This window comes from Aspergillus costaricaensis (assembly GCF_003184835.1).
Source record: "Aspergillus costaricaensis CBS 115574 unplaced genomic scaffold BO79scaffold_12, whole genome shotgun sequence".
NCBI classification, from domain to species: Eukaryota; Fungi; Ascomycota; class Eurotiomycetes; order Eurotiales; family Aspergillaceae; genus Aspergillus; species Aspergillus costaricensis.
In genome coordinates this window covers 896961-915270 of record NW_020291812.1, presented here as the reverse complement: position 1 = coordinate 915270, position 18310 = coordinate 896961, and the positions used below count along the sequence as shown (strand labels likewise).

The window sequence follows — 18310 nt, the reverse complement described above, 5'->3', positions numbered from 1 at the left end:
TATCACTCCGTACTTTGTTGAATCGCGCCCCGCACTTGTGTGGATCCCCAACCGTGGAACCCTCATGCCGAGCTCTTGTATCGTCCCAGTGCTTTCACCTGCAAAATGAGCCAAACTTTGCTGCAGTACCTTTCTGTTGCTCTTCCAGCAATACCAATTGGAGGTACTGCACCATCTCGTAACACCTCTAACCCCCGATATGGTGCCGAAGATATCACCCAAGTTCTGTCTTGGACAGACTTCAATTACTCCACAATCATTCAACACTATGGCCATATATTAATTTCGAGGCAAATCCGCCGTGACCCGTTCTTATCTCCTCCTGCTTTTATTAGAGATGAACCTCACTTCCATGCCCGATTCGCCGAGTTGGTTTTGCCTCGTATTAGACGTGCACTGCGTGCTGGGTTCGAGCAACTCGCACCAGAGCTACCGGCCCGCCGACTTTCACCAGTTACCTTCGATGGAGGAAGCGCGGCTGCTATCATCGATCAGTTCCGACCAGATACTGCATACGTTGTAGTCGGAAGCGGAACCTCAAGCGCTAATCGCGCACCGGGTGATTTAAAGGTATCTTGGAAATGGCAGTCTCCCTGGCGAAGCTCCCAAGACCCAATGCTCCACCGAGAGTACAAGCAGGCTTTGTCTCAGGTTAATTTCTATATGGATCAGCATACCGCCAGGCATGGGTTTATCCTAACAAATACGGAACTTATCGCTGTTAAGCGATTGGACAGAAACGGCTGCCTGGCTGTCTCCACGGCGATCCCATGGACGGTGGGAGGCGAAGGACAATTGTCTGTACTTCTGGCTTTATGGTATATTGGTATGCTTGCGGCAGAGGAGGATAATTGGGCTCTGGTTGTTTGAACAGAGATTTGAAGTAATATAAGCGGTTGGATGCACATTACAGCATTGATTTGTATATACTCCACATCCTGGCGGAATCGGAGTGCCGTACTTTGATATTGACGGTAAGTATTGCGCTATATTCACCAAATTTGAAGAAAATTTTTGGTTATACCGCGTCTCCTCCAGTCAAGGAAAAAGTGCAAATGATTTCCCGGCCGTCGTGTGTGACTACGACACAAGCAGCTATCGGTCTAGATAAAGTGACACTATATTGCATACAGCATTGTCAAAATGAATGTGAGCTTCATAGCAACATTCATATGTCTGATCTGCTTTCCTTATAGCATGCTCCATCACTGAAGAGCGCTTGAGTGCGAGCCATCTTCGCCCATTAATAATACGACCTGACCCAGAACAAATGAAACAAAGTATCCTGGGCCTAAATAACAAGTAGAAGAAAATATTGCGGGCCTCGCCATATAGCTTACGATCTCATCTATATGAACAAGTGAAGTTGCTAGGTAATCTTGTATCGTGCCCATCGTTGTTCGTACAGTACACATTATCCCAATAGAAAATCGTTGTTTCAAGTTAGAGTGTAGCCACCATCAACACGGAGATCAGCTCCCGTAACGTAGCGGGAAGCATCACTCAGAAGGAAAGTAACAGCACCCATCAAGTCCTCTGGAGTACCCATCTTGCCGGTAGGAATTAGAGATATCCACTTATCGCGGAGCTCAGGATTCTCCTCGAGGATTTTCCGAGTGCTATAAAACATTAGCATCTTTCAGGAAAATAACCCACGCGGATACTCACAGTGCAGTGAGCATATATCCGGGACTTATACAGTTAACGCGAATGCCATGCTGGGCCCACTCAACGGCGAAAGAAGAAGCAAGGTGACGGACAGCGGCTTTTGCTGCATTGTAGGGGGCCTGAGGCTGGGGAACGTTAACAATAGCACCAGACATGCTACCTATCATGACGATGCTGCCCGGTGCCTTGCGCTCCATGAGGTGCTTGGCGACTCCGGTAGCGAACAAATAGGTCCCATCTACATTAACACCCCACAACTTCTGCATTCGATCGTAAGGATACGAGATGGCGTCAAAGTTCTCAGTAAACCCAGCAGAGGTAACAAGGTGATCAATCTTCCCGTGCTTCTCAATGACTTCTGCAATGGCATTGTTCACAGATTCGGGGTTGGACACATCGGCGTAGTGAGCGGTGACGGTGGGTAATCTTGAAGAGCTATCAGCGTCTTAGTTTTTCTGCTTGAATTAAATCAACATACCGATCAGATTCAAGACCCGGGTTCTCCTTCTGAAATTGCTCCACGAGCTTTGCGGCCTGGTCCTGCGCTTCCTCTCCTAGAGTAGTGTCAGTGATTCCAAGTGATTGTTCTGGTATGCTTAGCACGTACTATTCAAGTCAACAATAGCCAGATCCGATCCTGAAGCTACAATTGCCTGGGACATGGTCAATCCCAGGCCACGAGCACCACCAGTCACAAGAGTAACCCTGTTCTCGAGCGAAAACTGAGCCAGTGTACGCTTGAAATGCATACCACCACGGCCCTGAACGATTGGAGACCGAGGCATATTCTCGTCATCAGGGTATTCAAACTTGACATTCTCGTCCGTACGCGCAAAACGACCCTCTGTCTCTCCCAATGTGCCCTCAGGAGCTTTGTTGGTCGCTGTTAGGAAGGGGTCTTTCTTGATATCATCGTCTTTGTTCAGACGGAGAGCTGTCGATGAGAGCGAGCGGACAAAGGTATCTGAAGATCGCTGTTCAGTAGCTGCCAACACAGCGGGCCGTGGTGACCGAGAAAGTGCTTTAGCAGCTTGACGGACGATGGTGGATCTGAACATTGTGTATGTGGAGTAAAGCAAGCAAGCTCTGAAATTACTATTAAATGGGCATCAGTGGTGCTCAACTGCAGCGAGGAAATGAAGTGATGGCTGAGAGAAACATGTGCTTTGCGAGGCAATTTCTAGGACATGATATCCGACTTACCTTTCACACAGAATTATTTGGTCACAAAAGGTGTGGTGGAGCCTACCTTAGGTCCAGGTAAATGAGAAGGAGAGGCTCGAATGGCCAGAATTTCCCTTGTGTCGACGATGGCAATGTTTCCCCGCGGCGGCAAATCAGGACAACACAGAGATAGTAATGAAAGAAACGTCAAGAAGAATCCCAAGCAGTACCTTTCGGCAGATGATTGAGCAGGACATCCATGGCAATAATAAAATTGGCCCCGAATAAGCAGAGCTGCAAGTTGCAGAGACTGGGATCCGCCAAGGATAGCGAGAAGAAACCAGTCAGATCAGCTTTGCTGTCAGGAAGTTGTGGTGACTGTGTATTTTGCAGCTCGTGTACTCCGTATTTTTCTGTGACTTGTTTCAATTTGATGTCAGGCGCCGATGATAGCCAGGGCCAGGCCCCAATCGCCATGCAGCGATCGGACGCTGATCTGCTCCCCGACTGGAGCTGCAAGCTTCCTTTGCAGTCCGCGTGACTCGCCCCTACGCCACTGCTATCAAAACCCCAGGTATCAGAATTCTTGTTTTGAGGTTCTTTGACTTTCCTTCCAATTCTCTACAGAATCTTTGTCTCTTATCGGCATGCACTATAGGCTCGACCACCCCATAGACACTTCTCCTCTCAACACACTCACCGGGAGAGTCCCGAAGCTCCCGGCGCGCATTGGGCACCTGAAGTAGCCACTACGGATGATGCGAGATGTCAAACTCAATTCGTCGGGCCACAAGGCGCTACTCAAGTACCGGCATGCCTTGTATACATTATGTGGGTCATTAGTCTCACCTAACCACATGACCAGTATCTCAACTTTCGAGCTCATTCCCAATATCGACCCCACTATTTGGATTTCAGTTTGAGTATTATGAAGTTGGGATCAGGCACACTAACCAAATGCTTTACCCCAGTTTATGTCCATGGTTAGGACGAACCTTACATTGAAAGTTGAACCCTCCCAACTCAACCATATCCTGCAATACAATATGGCTGCCTCAATGCTGCTACTTTCAAGTTCGAAACCATCTGCATATTTGGTACAAAGTACTGCTACTACTCAGCTTAAATGATCGGTCAACTCGTGATGTGTGCACCACCAGTCTACTGTCTACAAAGTAGTCTATAGTCTTGTTCGGGTTTGAGTGCGCTAAAAGTGACGGGTGGGTACAGTGTGGGGACCACTGGGTCAGGATCCCAGCTAGCTCGATTCGAGACCCATCTCTGATGTTATATTGTACAAATGTGTTGTGTAGAGTCTAGACTCGTGGTTTTCTTCGATGCATTGTATGCGTGGCGCGGTTGCAAACGAAAGGTTATACAGATTGAGTATGCAAGTAGTCAAATCGCTGCACATGTCAGATTGTCCGCCATTGAAAGACTGCTCAAAACATATATTCTGGTTACATGTCCACATAGCATGCTCAGCACCTCCCCGGTCGGAGAGCACTTTGTTGCAACTATGTTAGTTGGTTCTTGTTCCTATCAGTATCGGAGTAACTCTCAGACCACCGTGTACTTCAAAGGGCAGTATCTCCATACATTACATCCAAGCTACCGGTGTAAATGCCACAAAATTCCCGGATTCTAGTCACCCCAACATGGTCAGAGTTGAACCACGTATCACTTACTCACCGCCCTCTTCGAATTCAACCAGCGGTGTCCCGCTTTTACATTGATCCTGTAAAGTACCTGTTAGCAATGGCCAGCCTTGAAGTATACGCGTCGACAGCTGAAGTGGAGCAATGCCTGTGAGCTGAAGAGAGAACGCAGATGTCCCTTGGCAGGCCTAGCCTGGGCTGTTCCAGCATGGCGAGGCTCAGATCGACCCAGTCTCGGGACAAGGTAGTCTTCTTCAGGGGTGCTGGGGGTCATGATCGGGAAGGGGTAGGGGCCGCGTGACTTACTCCTGCTTTATGTACCACCTTGGAGATGGTGCCCCTCTGTGGACTGCGGATGACTGTTTCCATCTTCATACTCTCAATCACCACCAGTGGCTGATCCTTTTCTACCACGTCGCCTGCCTCTACCTCCACACGCAGCACCTTGCATGGCATCGGTGCGAGAACACTGTTCGTGACGTCCTTCATTCCCAACGCCTTCTCCATCCACTTGGCGCGTGGGATCGTTAGGCGGTATTGGGTACCCCGCTGAAAAGCGATGATCGTGTCCTCATCGCGGATCACCGTCGTGTCCAGGCGTGTGTGAGGGAAGAAGGAGGTTACAACTTTCGAAGCTGGATCACGATGGCTTACAACTTGCTCGAATAAACGTCCCCCAACATCAACGTTGAATGTGTCGTCACCCGTCTGTTGCACCCTAACGTCAAATTTGGAGTCGTTCTTTGTTCCCGGGGTTAGTTCTGCAAGTGAGATTTGTCGTGCCTGGTATCCTGGGCCAAAGCCAACGGCAGAGCCTTCAAAGTTGGCTTGCGTTCCACTTCCCGGATTCGAATCGTGGTGAAGACAGGCCAGAGCCACCTGTGCCAACACCTCGGGCTCAATCGCCTCCCGTGTGAATAGCTCCTCGCGATGTTTCTCAATGTAGCCGGTCTCCACATTCCCGCTAATGAAATCAGGACTTCTGCAGACAGTTTTCAGGAACTCAATGTTCGTGATAGGACCCGCCACTTCATACTCCTCTAATGCATTCGCAAGTTTGCGGATCGCCTCTTCGCGAGTGTTGCCCCTCACAATCAGTTTTGCGATCATGGGGTCATAATGTGCCGAGACATCGTCGCCTGCGACGAATCCGGCGTCTATCCTCACATCATCAGTAGCGGCGGGAGTACGGACATGGAGCAAAGTGCCGGAGTCTGGAATGAAACCCTGGTCAGGGTTCTCAGCGTAAATCCTAGCTTCGATAGCATGACCGCGACTGGCCATAAAAGCCTCCACATCTTCCTGGGTTAGGGGAAGTGGGGCGCCTTCCGCGATTTTGAGCTGCCAGTGCACAAGATCCTGACCGGTGACCATTTCGGTGACGGGATGCTCCACCTGGAGTCTAGTGTTCATCTCCATGAAGAAGAACTCGCCAGTATCATTATCGAAGATGAACTCCACGGTACCAGCACCCTCGTAGCCAACAGCCAACGCAGCAGATCGGGCTTTTGCCCAGATATCTTTTCTTGTTGCATCGGGAAGGTGCGGAGCAGGCGACTCCTCAAGGATCTTCTGGTGTCTTCTTTGTATACTACAGTCCCGCTCTCCGAGAGCAACAGCGTTCCCTTGCTTGTCTGCAAAGACTTGCACTTCAATGTGGCGGGGTGTGGTAATGTACTTCTCCACCAGTACGTGATCGTCCCCGAATGAATTCATAGCCTCGGATTTGGCCGACTGCAGCTGTGCCTGAAAGTCGGCTTTGGTATGAGCGATGCGCATTCCTTTGCCGCCGCCGCCCTTGATTGCCTTGATCAGCACGGGGTACTTGATCTTGTCGGCCTCGGCTTCAAGGAAGTTGACATCCTGGTTGTCGCCATGATAGCCGGGTACGCACGGTACTCCAGCAGCAGTCATGATCTTCTTGGATTGGCTTATGACTGTCAGCCTATGCTCACAAGAGTGCGTTCATCATGTTACCTCTTGTCACCCATGTCTTCGATAGCCTTCCAAGGAGGTCCAATGAAGACCAGTCCAGCTTCCGTACACTTCCGCGCAAATGCCGCATTCTCACTCAGCTGGAACGGTGTTGGAAATGTTAGTATCTTCGCAGCTTGTGTGTAACGACAGCACTCACGAAGCCGTAACCGGGGTGTATCCCTTGGCAGCCTTCCTTCTTGGCAATCTCAATAATTCGATCTCCATCGAGGTAAGCGGAGACGGATCCTAAGTTAAAGGCAAATGGCGAGCTCAGCGCATGCTGAGCCTTGCTATCCGGATCGGTGTAGAGCGTCGTTACTCGGATTCCGTGTTGAGCAGCGGTCCGTCCAACGCGACTGCAACAGATCACCCCATATTAGTACTGACAATCAAAAAAATACCAGAAATCTTCACTCGGGGCTCAGACGCACAGCGCAATTTCTCCTCGATTTGCGATTAAAATAGAGTCCAGTGATTTCTCAGCCTTGGGCGTCGTGGTGGACACAGTGGAGGCCGCTCTTCTGAACCTTCGAACTACCGGCGGCCCCAGGCGGGACGAAGTGCGGAGAAGAGAGGAGAGCGGCATTGTAAGAGAGGCGGCTGATCAGTTGAGTGCCACGAAAAGATGATCCAACACCACAGGGAAAGGGCACGTTCATAAAGCAGCTAGCATATCCAAAAGTACGAGTGACATGGATTTGGAATGACACCAAGCTCCCCCAGCCGAGCTTCTTGTACGGCGCTGCAACGCACCCCTTCAGCCGACGCAAAGCGCAGCTGCGGGGAAGCAGCGGGCACGTGACGGGTGAGATCCACCCGCCGGTTTTTTCAAGATTCCAGCCAGCCAGACCATTGCATCAACGTCCTGCGCCGTGCCTGAGGAGTGGCTTTTGATCTGCGCTTCGAGTTTACCTACCCTTAATTGTGTTGAAGTGGTCGCCTATTGCAGCGCTTTCCATTGGATTTTGTCTTGAACTCTCTCTTCTGTTTGCTGTGTTGTGCGATCGTTTACTTCCCTTTTCATTCGCTATCAACCACATCCCCAATTTTGCTTACATTTTCACCACCCTCACCACATTTAATACTTTCTCACATCGGCAACCATGTCTGATGACGAAGATTACTATGATGAATATGACGAAGACATCTTCTGGGTAGAAGAGCCCGATCCAACTGTCGCTGTACGTTTCCACCCCCTTTTTTCTTCCACCTCTTATACCTCTCTCCCAACTCAATCCCTTCAGATGATCAAAATTAACACAGCAATATACTATAGGACGATCTCGCCGCGACAGCAACCGCAACAAATGACTTGATCTTCTATGACGACCCGGCCCTCGAAGCTGAAGAATTTTTCAGCGACTGGGACGACCTTTCCGACGATTACTACGACCAAGACCCGACCGCAGTCCGACGTCAACGTGCCCTCAACGCCCTTCTAGCCCAAAAGACCCTCTCCGCAGGTATTCCGCCCACGAAACGCAGTTGGAAGCACCCCTCCAAGGGTCTGTTCGATATCGCAGCATTCCAGGGTGTGGTGTGGAAAAGCCCCGCTGACGATCTGAAAATTGCGCTGCATGAGCCTGGTGAGGGAGAGAAGGTCGCACTGTTGAAGAATTGGCGGGAGGTATTCCGCAATTCGAACCCCGCGATTGGAAGAGCTAGGGTTAGGAAAGACGCCGCGGGACGCAGAGGAACTGGTGCACCGGAAGTGGTGGATTTGTATGGCGCCGATGATGTAGAGGCAGACGACGGCGAGGATGCAGATATCGAGGACGGAGTGGATGTGAAGATGTCAAGCGAAAAAGGCAATGGTACGCTGGAAGACGTGCCTGCTGCTGGCGGTGACACGGACATGGTTGAGACTGGAACTACGGAAGGTACTCAGGACCTTCCCGATGGTATAAAGCCGTCTGACTCTCTTGAGGTGCCCAAGTCGAAACCAAACGGTGTCATTGCTGCACCGGCAGACAAGCCAGCAACAAGAGGCCGCAAGCGCAAGGCTGAAGAAGAAAGCGAACCTGTCCCTGAAGCAACCAGTAAGACGAGATCGAAACGCGTCGCAACCCAGAAAGTCGGAGAGGCCAAAGCCCCCAATCCTGCGCCAGCAGGACCGGTGCGGAGATCGGCCAGAAACAAGAAGTAATTGATTTCACTGTGTATAGAAATGAGTACATGAGAACACGAACATACAACTTGTTACATCCTTGGTATCTAACCCGTAACCGGTCAATCAGATAGATCAGGTAGGTCTTGCTGGTATATGTAGCACGGAATCTATGCAAATTCCCGATTGAACGCACGCCCAATCACCATACGTCTAATCTCACTCGTCCCAGCCCCAATCTCATACAGCTTCGCATCGCGTAGTAACCGTCCCGCAGGGATCTCATTGATGTACCCATTTCCACCCATCAGCTGGATCGCATCCAGCGCACACTCCGTCGCCCGTTCCGCTGCATAGAGGATCGCGCCGGCACAATCCTGCGTCCGGATCAAAGCCCCAGATCCTTCCGCGGCCGAGTTATCAATCTGTCGGGCCGTGGCGTACGTGTAGGCACGGGATGCCGCAAGCTTGGTGTACATGTCTGCCAGCTTACCCTGGATCAGCTGGTTGTGGGCGATGGGCATACCGAATTGCTTGCGGACGTGGGTGTAAGGGAGAACGAGGTCGAGAGCAGCTTGCATGATACTGGTATATGTTAGTGGTTCGTGTGGACGACGTAGGGATGGCAAGGAGAACTGGAGAACGTACCCCAACGGACCAGCGCTAAGTACAAGACGCTCCAGATCCAAGCCCTCCATTAGGACCTTGACGCCGCGGTTGACTTCTCCGAGAACATTCTCCTTGGGTACGAAGACATCTTCGAAGACAAGCTCGCCGGTGTTGGAACCGCGCATGCCTAATTTGTCTAGTTTGCGGGCGCAGGAGAATCCCTTGAATGTCTTCTCTACTACAAAGGCTGTGATGCCCTTGGAGGCTTTCTTGGGTTCGGTCTTTGCGTAGACAACGATGAAGTCTGCGTCGGGGCCCTGATGGTTGGGAGATATGTCCAGGTTAGGTCTGGTGCTTCGTTTGGAAGGGAGGAGGCAATTGCAAACTCACGTTGGTAATCCACATCTTGGTACCGTTCAATAGGAATCCACCATCAACGGCCTTGGCTGTTGTCTTCATGCTAACCACGTCTGATCCTGCAGAGTGCTCAGACATTGCTAGGGCGCCGACCTTTTCGCCTGATAGGAGACCAGGAAGGAATCGCTCCTTTTGCTCGGGGGTTCCATTGAGGGAGAGCTGGTTGACACAAAGCTGGGAGTGTGCGGCGTAGGAGAGGGCAATGCTTCCTGTTTAAGAAAGCAGGTCAGTTTACACTTGGCTAGCCATTCAATGGGATCCATACCAGATGCGCGACTGATCTCCTCCATGACGACGCAATGAGCCTGGTATCCCATCCCTAGCCCACCGTACTCTTCGTTGGCTGTAATACCAAGGAACCTGATGGAATCAGAACTGAGATCTTTAGTTTACATATGATATGAATACTCACCCAGCTTCGCCCAGCTTCTTCCACATCTCTGCAGGGAACTCATTCTGGGCGTCGGTCTGCGCGGCAACTTCTTCGGGAATTTCGCGCCCTTGATTCGCACGCGGGAGTCAGTATATGCCGAGCACATCATCTGGCAGGACAATCTACATACTTGTAAACTCCTGTACACGCTCACGAAGCTCTAACAGGTCTTCTTCTGTGGGAGGGACGAAGTCCTTGGGGTGTTTCATCACTAAAGTGCGTAGTGCGGGGGGCTGGATGAGGGGTTTCCTGCACCGAGCCAGAGTCCGAGAGGACTGGCGGACGAAGAAGGGGAATTTCTGGAATGTAGCCATGGCGCTGAGCACACACACACTGGGAGGCAATTGGTAAAACTCTTCAGCTATGAATGGCACAAATTAAGAGTAAGAAGAAAAGAGGTTGGCAGCTAGGACGGGCGGACACGCATCCTCGGATGACGGTGTGCATACTAGTTGATAAACACGGGGATGAGCACGGTTACCCGCGGCAATCATCGCCGCCCTTCTCCGCACTTCTCAAGGCAGGCAAAGTCACCTGCAGCTTGCCTGCTTCGGCCATTTCGGCGTCTGCAATCGTCTTCATCCACTACCAACTACAATAATACCTCGTGTGCTTTCCTCGGCTTGCACCGGCCATGGTGTAGTCTGCATATAAGTCATATTCCCCAAATACGTTCTTGTCTACACCCCCGAGTATCCCCAGATCATCCAGTTCCAACATCCCCGCAATGCGTGCTCCGTCTCCGCTCCTGCGGAGCTTGCGATCCAAACAACCCGCCCTTCCCTCCCGCTGTCTACCTGTGCGACAACCCTCGACGAGAACGCCTTTTCTTGCATTCTCTAGATCCGTTGCCAGCTATACGCATCCTCATCATGCATCCGCCATATCGGCTCTTCCCACAGCAGTGGACACGTCATCCTCAGATTTCAAGGAGAATGCCCAGCAAATGCAGGAGCTCCTCGACCGGATGGCCAGTCTCCACAGCACAATTTCCCAAGGAGGGCCGCAGAAAGCCAAGGATAAACACATCGCAAGAGGGAAAATGCTCCCTCGCGACAGAGTTACCGCCCTCATTGATCCGGGCACCTCGTTCCTGGAGCTTTCTCCACTCGCCGGCCATGATGTCTACTCGGACGATGTCCCCGCAGGTGGCATCATAACGGGCATTGGAACGGTCGAAGGTGTCACTTGTATGATCGTTGCCAATGACAGCACGGTCAAGGGAGGCACATACTACCCAATCACGGTCAAGAAGCACCTCCGCGCGCAAGCAATTGCTCAAGAAAACAAGCTTCCCTGCCTCTACCTCGTGGACTCTGGCGGTGCAAATCTTCCCCACCAAGCAGATGTCTTTCCAGACAAGGAACACTTCGGCCGCATCTTCTTCAACCAGGCCCGCATGAGTTCTCTGGGCATTCCGCAAATCTCCGTCGTGATGGGTCCCTGCACAGCTGGTGGAGCCTACGTGCCGGCTATGAGCGACGAGACCATCATTGTCGAGAACCAGGGTACCATCTTTTTGGCCGGTCCTCCTCTCGTCAAAGCTGCTACAGGTGAGGAAGTCTCCGCAGAGGACCTTGGCGGCGGTCAACTCCATAGCACAATCTCGGGTGTAACAGACTATCTTGCTGTTGACGATGCGCATGCCATTGTTCTCGCCCGGAGGTCTATTTCCAACCTCAACTACCCCAAAACAACCGTTCCTCTCAAGGACATTCCCAGTGATGCCATCAGGGAGCCGTTGTATGACCCAACGGAACTCAACGGCATCGTGGGCACCAACCTCCGGCGCCAAATCCCTGTCCACGAAGTCATCGCCCGTATTGTCGATGGCAGTGAGTTTGCCGAATTCAAGCGAGACTATGGCACGACGCTTGTCACCGGATTTGCTCGTATCTTTGGTCATCAAGTCGGTATTGTCGCCAACAATGGTATCCTATTCTCCGAGTCCTCCCTGAAAGGAGCACACTTCATCGAGCTCTGCGCGCAACGCAAAATACCATTGGTTTTCCTCCAGAATATTTCTGGCTTCATGGTCGGCGCGGATGCTGAAAAGGGCGGCATTGCAAAGAATGGTGCAAAGCTCGTTACGGCTGTGGCCTGCGCAGACGTCCCTAAATTTACAGTCGTATTTGGTTCCAGCGCTGGCGCGGGCAACTATGGAATGTGGTAAGTTCTTGATCAAACTCTACATTCTTCATCCTATTACTTACTAATTACGTTTGCAGTGGCCGTGCTTACTCTCCGCGTCTTCTCTTCATGTGGCCCAACGCCAAGATTGGTGTCATGGGATCGGAGCAACTCTCTGCTGTCATGGAAGCTGTAGGGCGGACAGCTGATCCGGACCTCAAGGCTCGGATTGATCGTGAGTCAGAGGCAGTTTTCTCCTCTGCACGACTGTGGGATGACGGCGTCATTCCTCCCGCACAGACGAGACGCTTCCTTGGTCTGGGGCTGGCAGCTGCTGTGGGTGGAAAGGTAGATGATGTGCAGACCCGTTTTGGGGTGTTCCGGATGTGAGGTGCTTTAGTTGAAATGAAACGGGATATGGATAATTATATTCGAGTGATTTTCTCCGGCCCTGAAAACAACTACCTGTTCTGTTGGCCTCCGCTATGTAGCACTTTATTCTGGAACGGTGGTTTTCGATTAGCTATGGGATGTCATATGGGGTTTCCGATTACAAAAACATATTTTAAAAATGAAGGGCTATAGTAACTTGAATATGTATCAGCAGGATTGTGATTTATAGGGAAGATTTCATCTCCGAGCATTGGTTTGCCAAACATGCATTACGATGATCCATGCATCCTACTAGCAGCCCATTGCCAATCAAAATGATCATCAGACCAGACCTTGAGATTATAACGAAACCGACTTGGTCGTTGAAACTGCAGATCATGTGGTTTAGTGACGCCTGAGCACTTCGGCCTCACCACAACCGTGACCCGGTTCTGCTGCTGCTTTTGTCGCTTGTATACATGGCAAACGCTGCAGTCACAACATATCCTCATCAATTGATTGAACAAACTTGAATCCTCATGTTCGACAGAATCGTATTTGTCGCTGCTATTCTTGGTGCCCGTGGCCATCAGTTCGGTGCTTGCCAAGAACGTCTCAGATTTCAATGACATGGCAAAGTACACAACAGACCAGCAGGTTTTCACATCCATTCATCCGGCGCCATGACGATCAGAAGAAGCAATCTAACCGATGAGGAATCTCACTAGGAGACCCGCTGTGCGGTTTGCCAACAGTTATTGGTGCATCTGACATGCCCATACTCAGGACCTGATATACGCCGTACTCTTCATCCTATGTCTAGAACGGTGAATATAGGATTCAGCTAGTAGCTCTAGCAAAGGCTCCTTTGTCCAATACGATTCTGCAGTTTCAGCTTAGTTCTCGCTACGTGGTCCGAGCAACTCATTGTGTCCTTGCTCTAGGTGCCTATGATGTTACCGGTGTGAACACGATGGAGGGCTAGAAACTCACAGCCCCAATACCCACTTACCTTTGCTTCAATATATACTGAAGCAAATAGGCAGCAGCGGGAAATAGTTATAAAAGGGGGCATCCATCTGTTTCATCTCAGTACTTCAGTTCTACATCTTCATCCCAACACAGCTTCAGCTTGCCTTCATAACTGATATCATCCGCACCATGACATCCTTCCCAGAGAATGTTGGCATCAAGGCCATGGAAATCTATGTCCCAGCCCAGGTACTCCAACTCTTAATCGTCTGAGAGCCTGTCTGATTACCTGATTAAACAGTGTCTGGATCAGACCCTCTTCGAGCAATACCAAGGTGTCTCCGCCGGCAAGTACACCATTGGACTAGGCCTCCAGTGCATGAATTACTGTACCGACAGAGAAGGTATATTCCATTTGAATTAGACTATTAGCATCCTTAAGTAACAAGAACCCCTACTCACAAACCGTTCAGATGTCTGCTCTCTTGCTTTGACAGCCGTGTCCTCCCTCCTCAAGAAATACAGCATCGATCCCAACTCTATCGGACGTCTCGAAGTAGGCACGGAATCCCTAATCGACAAGGCCAAGTCCATCAAGTCCGTCCTTACAACCCTCTTCGAGCCCTCCGGCAACACAAGCATTGAAGGTATTGACACCATTCACGCCTGCTACGGCGGGACCAACGCCCTCTTCAATGCCATAAACTGGGTCGAGTCACGGTCCTGGGACGGCCGGGACGCCATCGTCGTAGCATCTGATATTGCCCTCTACAAGGAGTCTTCCTCCCGTCCTACAGGTGGCGCAGGCTGCGTTGCCATGCTCGTGGGTCCCAACGCACTGCTCTCCCTAGACCACAGCATCAGAGGTGTCTACATGACGCACACATACGACTTCTACAAACCAGACCTCAAAGCCGAGTTCCCTCTCGTTAATGGCCATGAATCGATCACTTGCTATATACGTGCCTTGGATGGATGCCACAAGGACCTCCTCCGTCGCAGAAGCATGAACAATAAGAACGTGGAAACTGTCCTCGACCTCTTCGACTACATGGCTTTCCACACCCCAAATTGCAAACTAATGAGCAAATCCTATGGTCGACTCAAATACAACGATCTTCTCCATCAATTGAGCTCGAAACCAAACACCGACCTGACCGACATCCCGCCTGAGCTCCGCACCCTGACCTACGAAGAATCCCTCAAAGACAAGAACCTAGAGAAAGCGCTCGTAGCTCTAACAAAGAACCAGTTCAAAGAGCGCGTTGAACCATGCATCACTGCCCCATCCTTGTGTGGAAACATGTACACAGGCAGTCTTTATTGCTCGCTTATCAGCCTGATCAGTAATATCGATCTTGCTACTGCGCAGGGGAAGACTATTGGCATGTTCAGTGTAAGTCGGCCTTTTCCCCAGATTCAACTACTAGATAGCATCATTCGGTTCTAACGAAGGTTATGAAAAAAAGTACGGCAGCGGTCTAGCCAGCACCCTCTTCGCCTTGAAAGTAACAGGCGATTTAGCCCCCATGGTTGAGAAAATCGATCTCATGAATCGTCTAAAGCAGAGACATGTCGCTACCCCGGAAGAATATGAAGAGGTAGGTTAACAGACTCATACAACGTTTTCATTTGTTGCCCTATACTAATATCTTGTATAACCAGGCCTGCGCACTTCGACTAAAAGCCTACGGAAGCAACAACTACACCCCATCTGGCGACATAGCTTCCCTGGCACCGGGAACATACTACTTGGAAAGGATCGATGAGGTGTATCGGCGAACTTATGCTATTAAATCTTGATCCCGAGATCTCCGGGCTTACTAGTGTGGGGTAGTGATGATACGTTGCTCAATCTAACTGATTAATAAGTGTCTCCTTCGGGAGTTCTTACGTCCTATCTCATTTCAGGGTGACCTCTTCAGGTAAGGACTACTACATCAATTTACACTAAATGTTCAGGAAAATCATGTCCGCCGCCCTCGTTCAAAATGTTGCAGATATTCTCACTCAGACGTCTTTGGAGGGTTTCCGGTTGTTAATAATAATACTACCTCCCCACCGCATGATTCAGCGAGCATCCCGGTTGTCATACAACCGGCGACACGCAGACGCATGCCACCCTCCATGATAGTAGAAACGGTTGCCATCGGTTCGAAGCTTTCTTCCTCTGCAAAGTTCGTGGCAAAGTACCACTCTTCAAAATCACAGGCAACAGAAGCCCACGCCCAAGAAGGGAAGATTGATAAGGCCTCTGATCGATTATTCCCACGGCCATCATCGCCTACCTTCCATAGCAGAGCCGTCGGGAGTTCACCTGTCCAGAAACCCATTACGTACTCATCTTGGCGTGTCTTTTTGAACTCGTTGGCAAGCCCTTGGATGGCCGCAAGCCGGTCAGTTGGGCGGCTAAGGGCTCGTCTGGAGTGAATCGACGCGATCGACATCCAGTCTGAATACATCACCAAATCCTGCGTGTGACCATTTGAAAGTATTCCCAAGCGAAACTGATCCAGGCATGCGCAGCTCCAGACCATATAGCCTTCGAGGAAATGAACTATCCTTCGGGACAGCCACCATTCTTGAGTGGCCCACCCTCGATTCCCTAAAGGGGAGAAAGCGGGGCCCGACTGACCAAATGGAGGCCCCGACATTACTATCTTGAAGGAGCCAGTCACGGCACCGTGTGAATAGAATGGAAGAATAACTTCGTCACGGGATGGCCCCGGGAGAAAACACCCTTCACCCGGATGTGTTGCCCCAGATGCAGAGATTACGAGGCGCGCATTCCCATAGTACCGGCCCATGAGCTCACATTCATGTTTCCAATCCTGATCATCCCCTTGTATAATGCATAGGGCGTCGATCCATAGATATCGTATTCCAAGGCTGCGTGTGATGCAGATGGCATCGCGATACGTCGGCTCCAGACTTTCCATCGAGATGCCACTTGTATGTTGCTGCAAGTTGTCATGCGTGGTACGAAGGGGCCACTGGTTTGGGAGACCCCAGCAGTAGCTGAGCGCAGTATAGGCCGCTTGAGTCCCAGCGCCTTCAACCAGGCGAACTGTAGAGCAGTCTTGGCCCTCTCCCAGATCCAACACCCGTGTTGGTAGAGCCGGTAACAGATCAAGCTGTGCGCCTGCAATGTCCCGGTTACATCGCTCGTGGTTTGAGAGACAGTAGTTCATCCGTTCTTGTATCCATTCTAACGAAGCTGGAGACCCTGGGAGGGCGGGAGGGCTTAGAAACAACTGGCCAGAGCAGCTGCCAACGTCACCTATGTGCGTACATATATCAGGGAACTAGTCTGAGGCTGATGAGAAGGATTTCCGAGTCAACGTAAAAAGCTAATTGCCGCTTCCGATCGGAGAAGGGAAGCAGAGGCAACGCAACTAAACTGGAGAAGAAACCTGAAAGCAAGGCCCCATTCGCTGGGAGGTACGGGAAGGTATGAAACTGCTCACCAGCATCACAATACAGCGAACATTGTATGCAAATTGCATCGGTGTTAAGCGTCTGTATGAGACATGAAAGGACTTTGAATTCGCCAGGCCGCAAGTATCTGCCTTTCACGCGGATAATAACAGGGTCGTCATCGGTTGTATCCAGTTGGCCGTACTGAGACCGATACTGTTCGACAGCCCGTGATACGCATGAGCATAGAGCACAGTCCAAGGCTGAATCCAAAAGCTCGGAAGCGCTGGGGTGATAATAATACACAGTAGAGGCAAATGTTTGATAATCTATAGGCAGCAAGCTATCCTCAAGTTCAAAGCCCGCAGGAGACAGCGCTGAAAGTCCTTCGGCTAATGCGGAGCAATAGTCGCAGAGCGTAGCCATGGCTAACAACCCAAAGTAATGGGTTATATCAGGAAAGGTGAACCATTGAAGAAGTCATGTTGCTGGCTAGACGAGGAGGGGCATCTGAAACTATGTACGATCACTGGAGCTGACGTGTCGGTCACTGATTTGTTCCAACAGCAAACTTCTGGCGCTTGCGCAGTGGTGAGATGTGCGGCGGGGTGCTAATAGCTGATCCTGATAGATTCATCGCCGCAGGTTGAGGGGTCTATGCGGCTAATACTTCAACTAGTATGTATAGAGTAAGCTTTATCCTAAGGTGAAGGTACCTAGCAATGACGCATGTGGTAAGAAGTGATCATCCGCAAAGTTGACCAAACATTGGAAGGAGGAGATGTAAATTCTTGCGGGGGTTCCTTCCTCAAGGTTGTGGGGCCTTGCTAGGGTCTTAACTAGACTGGCTGCTGTTAGGTCTTTAAGGCAATTATGTTCAATCGAAGAGATTGAAGAAGAGACCCAGGAACTCGTCTGCCGCAAGATACTTATCAAATGCCGTCATTTATACTATTGACTAGTACTTCCGGCTTTACTACTTAGTATCTCCGACACCCATGGGAATCTACTACCGTGTGTTTACATTATGTAGCACGTGTACTAAGTAAGTATAGTATTTCTATGATGCAGTGTTTTGATTAAGTGGGAGCAATTCATTTCCATTGATCGAACTAGATACATTCTATCCGGGGACATATTTTCTTCTATACTACTGAGTGGTTCCTTTCTTCTTCACCCCCTCTAAATGAAACAATACAGCTTACAAGCTGTCCAAGAGTCCATTAATAGCACAAGGAAACATAAAAGAGATCGACATATCTATTTTGAAAACCAATCGGGGTTAGTCATCTCATCTCTCTTCCTATCGCTGTAGAGCAATCTATCCAATTCTGCTTCTGCTTCTTTTCTCTCGCAGTCAACATCCTGAAAGCTAGAAAGATACAA

The 18310-nt window shown here is 50.4% G+C and overlaps 8 protein-coding genes across 8 annotated transcripts; 4 read left to right on the top strand and 4 right to left on the bottom strand.

Annotated features, from left to right (window-relative positions):
* Window positions 1–59: 59 nt before the first annotated feature.
* Window positions 60–1223, top strand: BO79DRAFT_244889 (uncharacterized protein; the record flags this gene model as incomplete). Its single annotated transcript, XM_025685423.1, has 5 exons — window positions 60–818; window positions 914–974; window positions 1008–1072; window positions 1134–1149; window positions 1197–1223. Exons 1-5 carry the CDS (start codon window positions 106–108, stop codon window positions 1221–1223), a joined length of 882 nt encoding a protein of 293 aa, XP_025540877.1. The 5' UTR covers window positions 60–105.
* A 146-nt stretch (window positions 1224–1369) lies between these two features.
* On the bottom strand, window positions 1370–3186 carry BO79DRAFT_286977 (putative D-arabinitol dehydrogenase ArbD). Its single transcript, XM_025688529.1, has 5 exons — window positions 2872–3186; window positions 2276–2763; window positions 2147–2222; window positions 1669–2094; window positions 1370–1619 (listed from the first exon to the last, which is right to left on the bottom strand). Exons 2-5 carry the CDS (start codon window positions 2724–2726, stop codon window positions 1439–1441), a joined length of 1134 nt encoding a protein of 377 aa, XP_025540876.1. The 5' UTR covers window positions 2727–2763; window positions 2872–3186; the 3' UTR covers window positions 1370–1438.
* A 1050-nt stretch (window positions 3187–4236) lies between these two features.
* Window positions 4237–7155, bottom strand: BO79DRAFT_171674 (acetyl/propionyl/methylcrotonyl-CoA carboxylase subunit alpha). The gene is made up of 5 exons (XM_025679599.1): window positions 6899–7155; window positions 6625–6823; window positions 6468–6565; window positions 4797–6420; window positions 4237–4570 (listed from the first exon to the last, which is right to left on the bottom strand). The coding sequence occupies exons 1-5, from the start codon at window positions 7051–7053 to the stop codon at window positions 4517–4519; spliced, it is 2130 nt and encodes a 709-aa protein (XP_025540875.1). The 5' UTR covers window positions 7054–7155; the 3' UTR covers window positions 4237–4516.
* Window positions 7156–7570: 415 nt separating this feature from the next.
* Window positions 7571–8678, top strand: BO79DRAFT_263728 (uncharacterized protein; the record flags this gene model as incomplete). The annotated part of the gene is made up of 2 exons (XM_025686707.1): window positions 7571–7648; window positions 7744–8678. 2 exons carry the CDS (start codon window positions 7571–7573, stop codon window positions 8611–8613), a joined length of 948 nt encoding a protein of 315 aa, XP_025540874.1. The 3' UTR covers window positions 8614–8678.
* On the bottom strand, window positions 8633–10439 carry BO79DRAFT_244885 (isovaleryl-CoA dehydrogenase). Its single transcript, XM_025685422.1, has 6 exons — window positions 10164–10439; window positions 10013–10100; window positions 9866–9960; window positions 9574–9809; window positions 9223–9500; window positions 8633–9159 (listed from the first exon to the last, which is right to left on the bottom strand). Exons 1-6 carry the CDS (start codon window positions 10345–10347, stop codon window positions 8745–8747), a joined length of 1296 nt encoding a protein of 431 aa, XP_025540873.1. The 5' UTR covers window positions 10348–10439; the 3' UTR covers window positions 8633–8744.
* Window positions 10440–10625: 186 nt separating this feature from the next.
* On the top strand, window positions 10626–12767 carry BO79DRAFT_193413 (putative 3-methylcrotonyl-CoA carboxylase, beta subunit (MccB)). Its single transcript, XM_025680975.1, has 2 exons — window positions 10626–12202; window positions 12262–12767. The coding sequence occupies exons 1-2, from the start codon at window positions 10761–10763 to the stop codon at window positions 12551–12553; spliced, it is 1734 nt and encodes a 577-aa protein (XP_025540872.1). The 5' UTR covers window positions 10626–10760; the 3' UTR covers window positions 12554–12767.
* Window positions 12768–13657: 890 nt separating this feature from the next.
* BO79DRAFT_171665 (hydroxymethylglutaryl-CoA synthase) lies at window positions 13658–15325 on the top strand. The gene is made up of 5 exons (XM_025679598.1): window positions 13658–13756; window positions 13809–13911; window positions 13981–14903; window positions 14977–15108; window positions 15173–15325. Exons 1-5 carry the CDS (start codon window positions 13697–13699, stop codon window positions 15308–15310), a joined length of 1356 nt encoding a protein of 451 aa, XP_025540871.1. The 5' UTR covers window positions 13658–13696; the 3' UTR covers window positions 15311–15325.
* Window positions 15326–15412: 87 nt separating this feature from the next.
* Window positions 15413–17350, bottom strand: BO79DRAFT_263722 (HET domain-containing protein; the record flags this gene model as incomplete). The annotated part of the gene is made up of 2 exons (XM_025686706.1): window positions 15413–16787; window positions 16975–17350. The coding sequence occupies 2 exons, from the start codon at window positions 17348–17350 to the stop codon at window positions 15514–15516; spliced, it is 1650 nt and encodes a 549-aa protein (XP_025540870.1). The 3' UTR covers window positions 15413–15513.
* Between the last annotated feature and the right edge of the window lie 960 nt (window positions 17351–18310).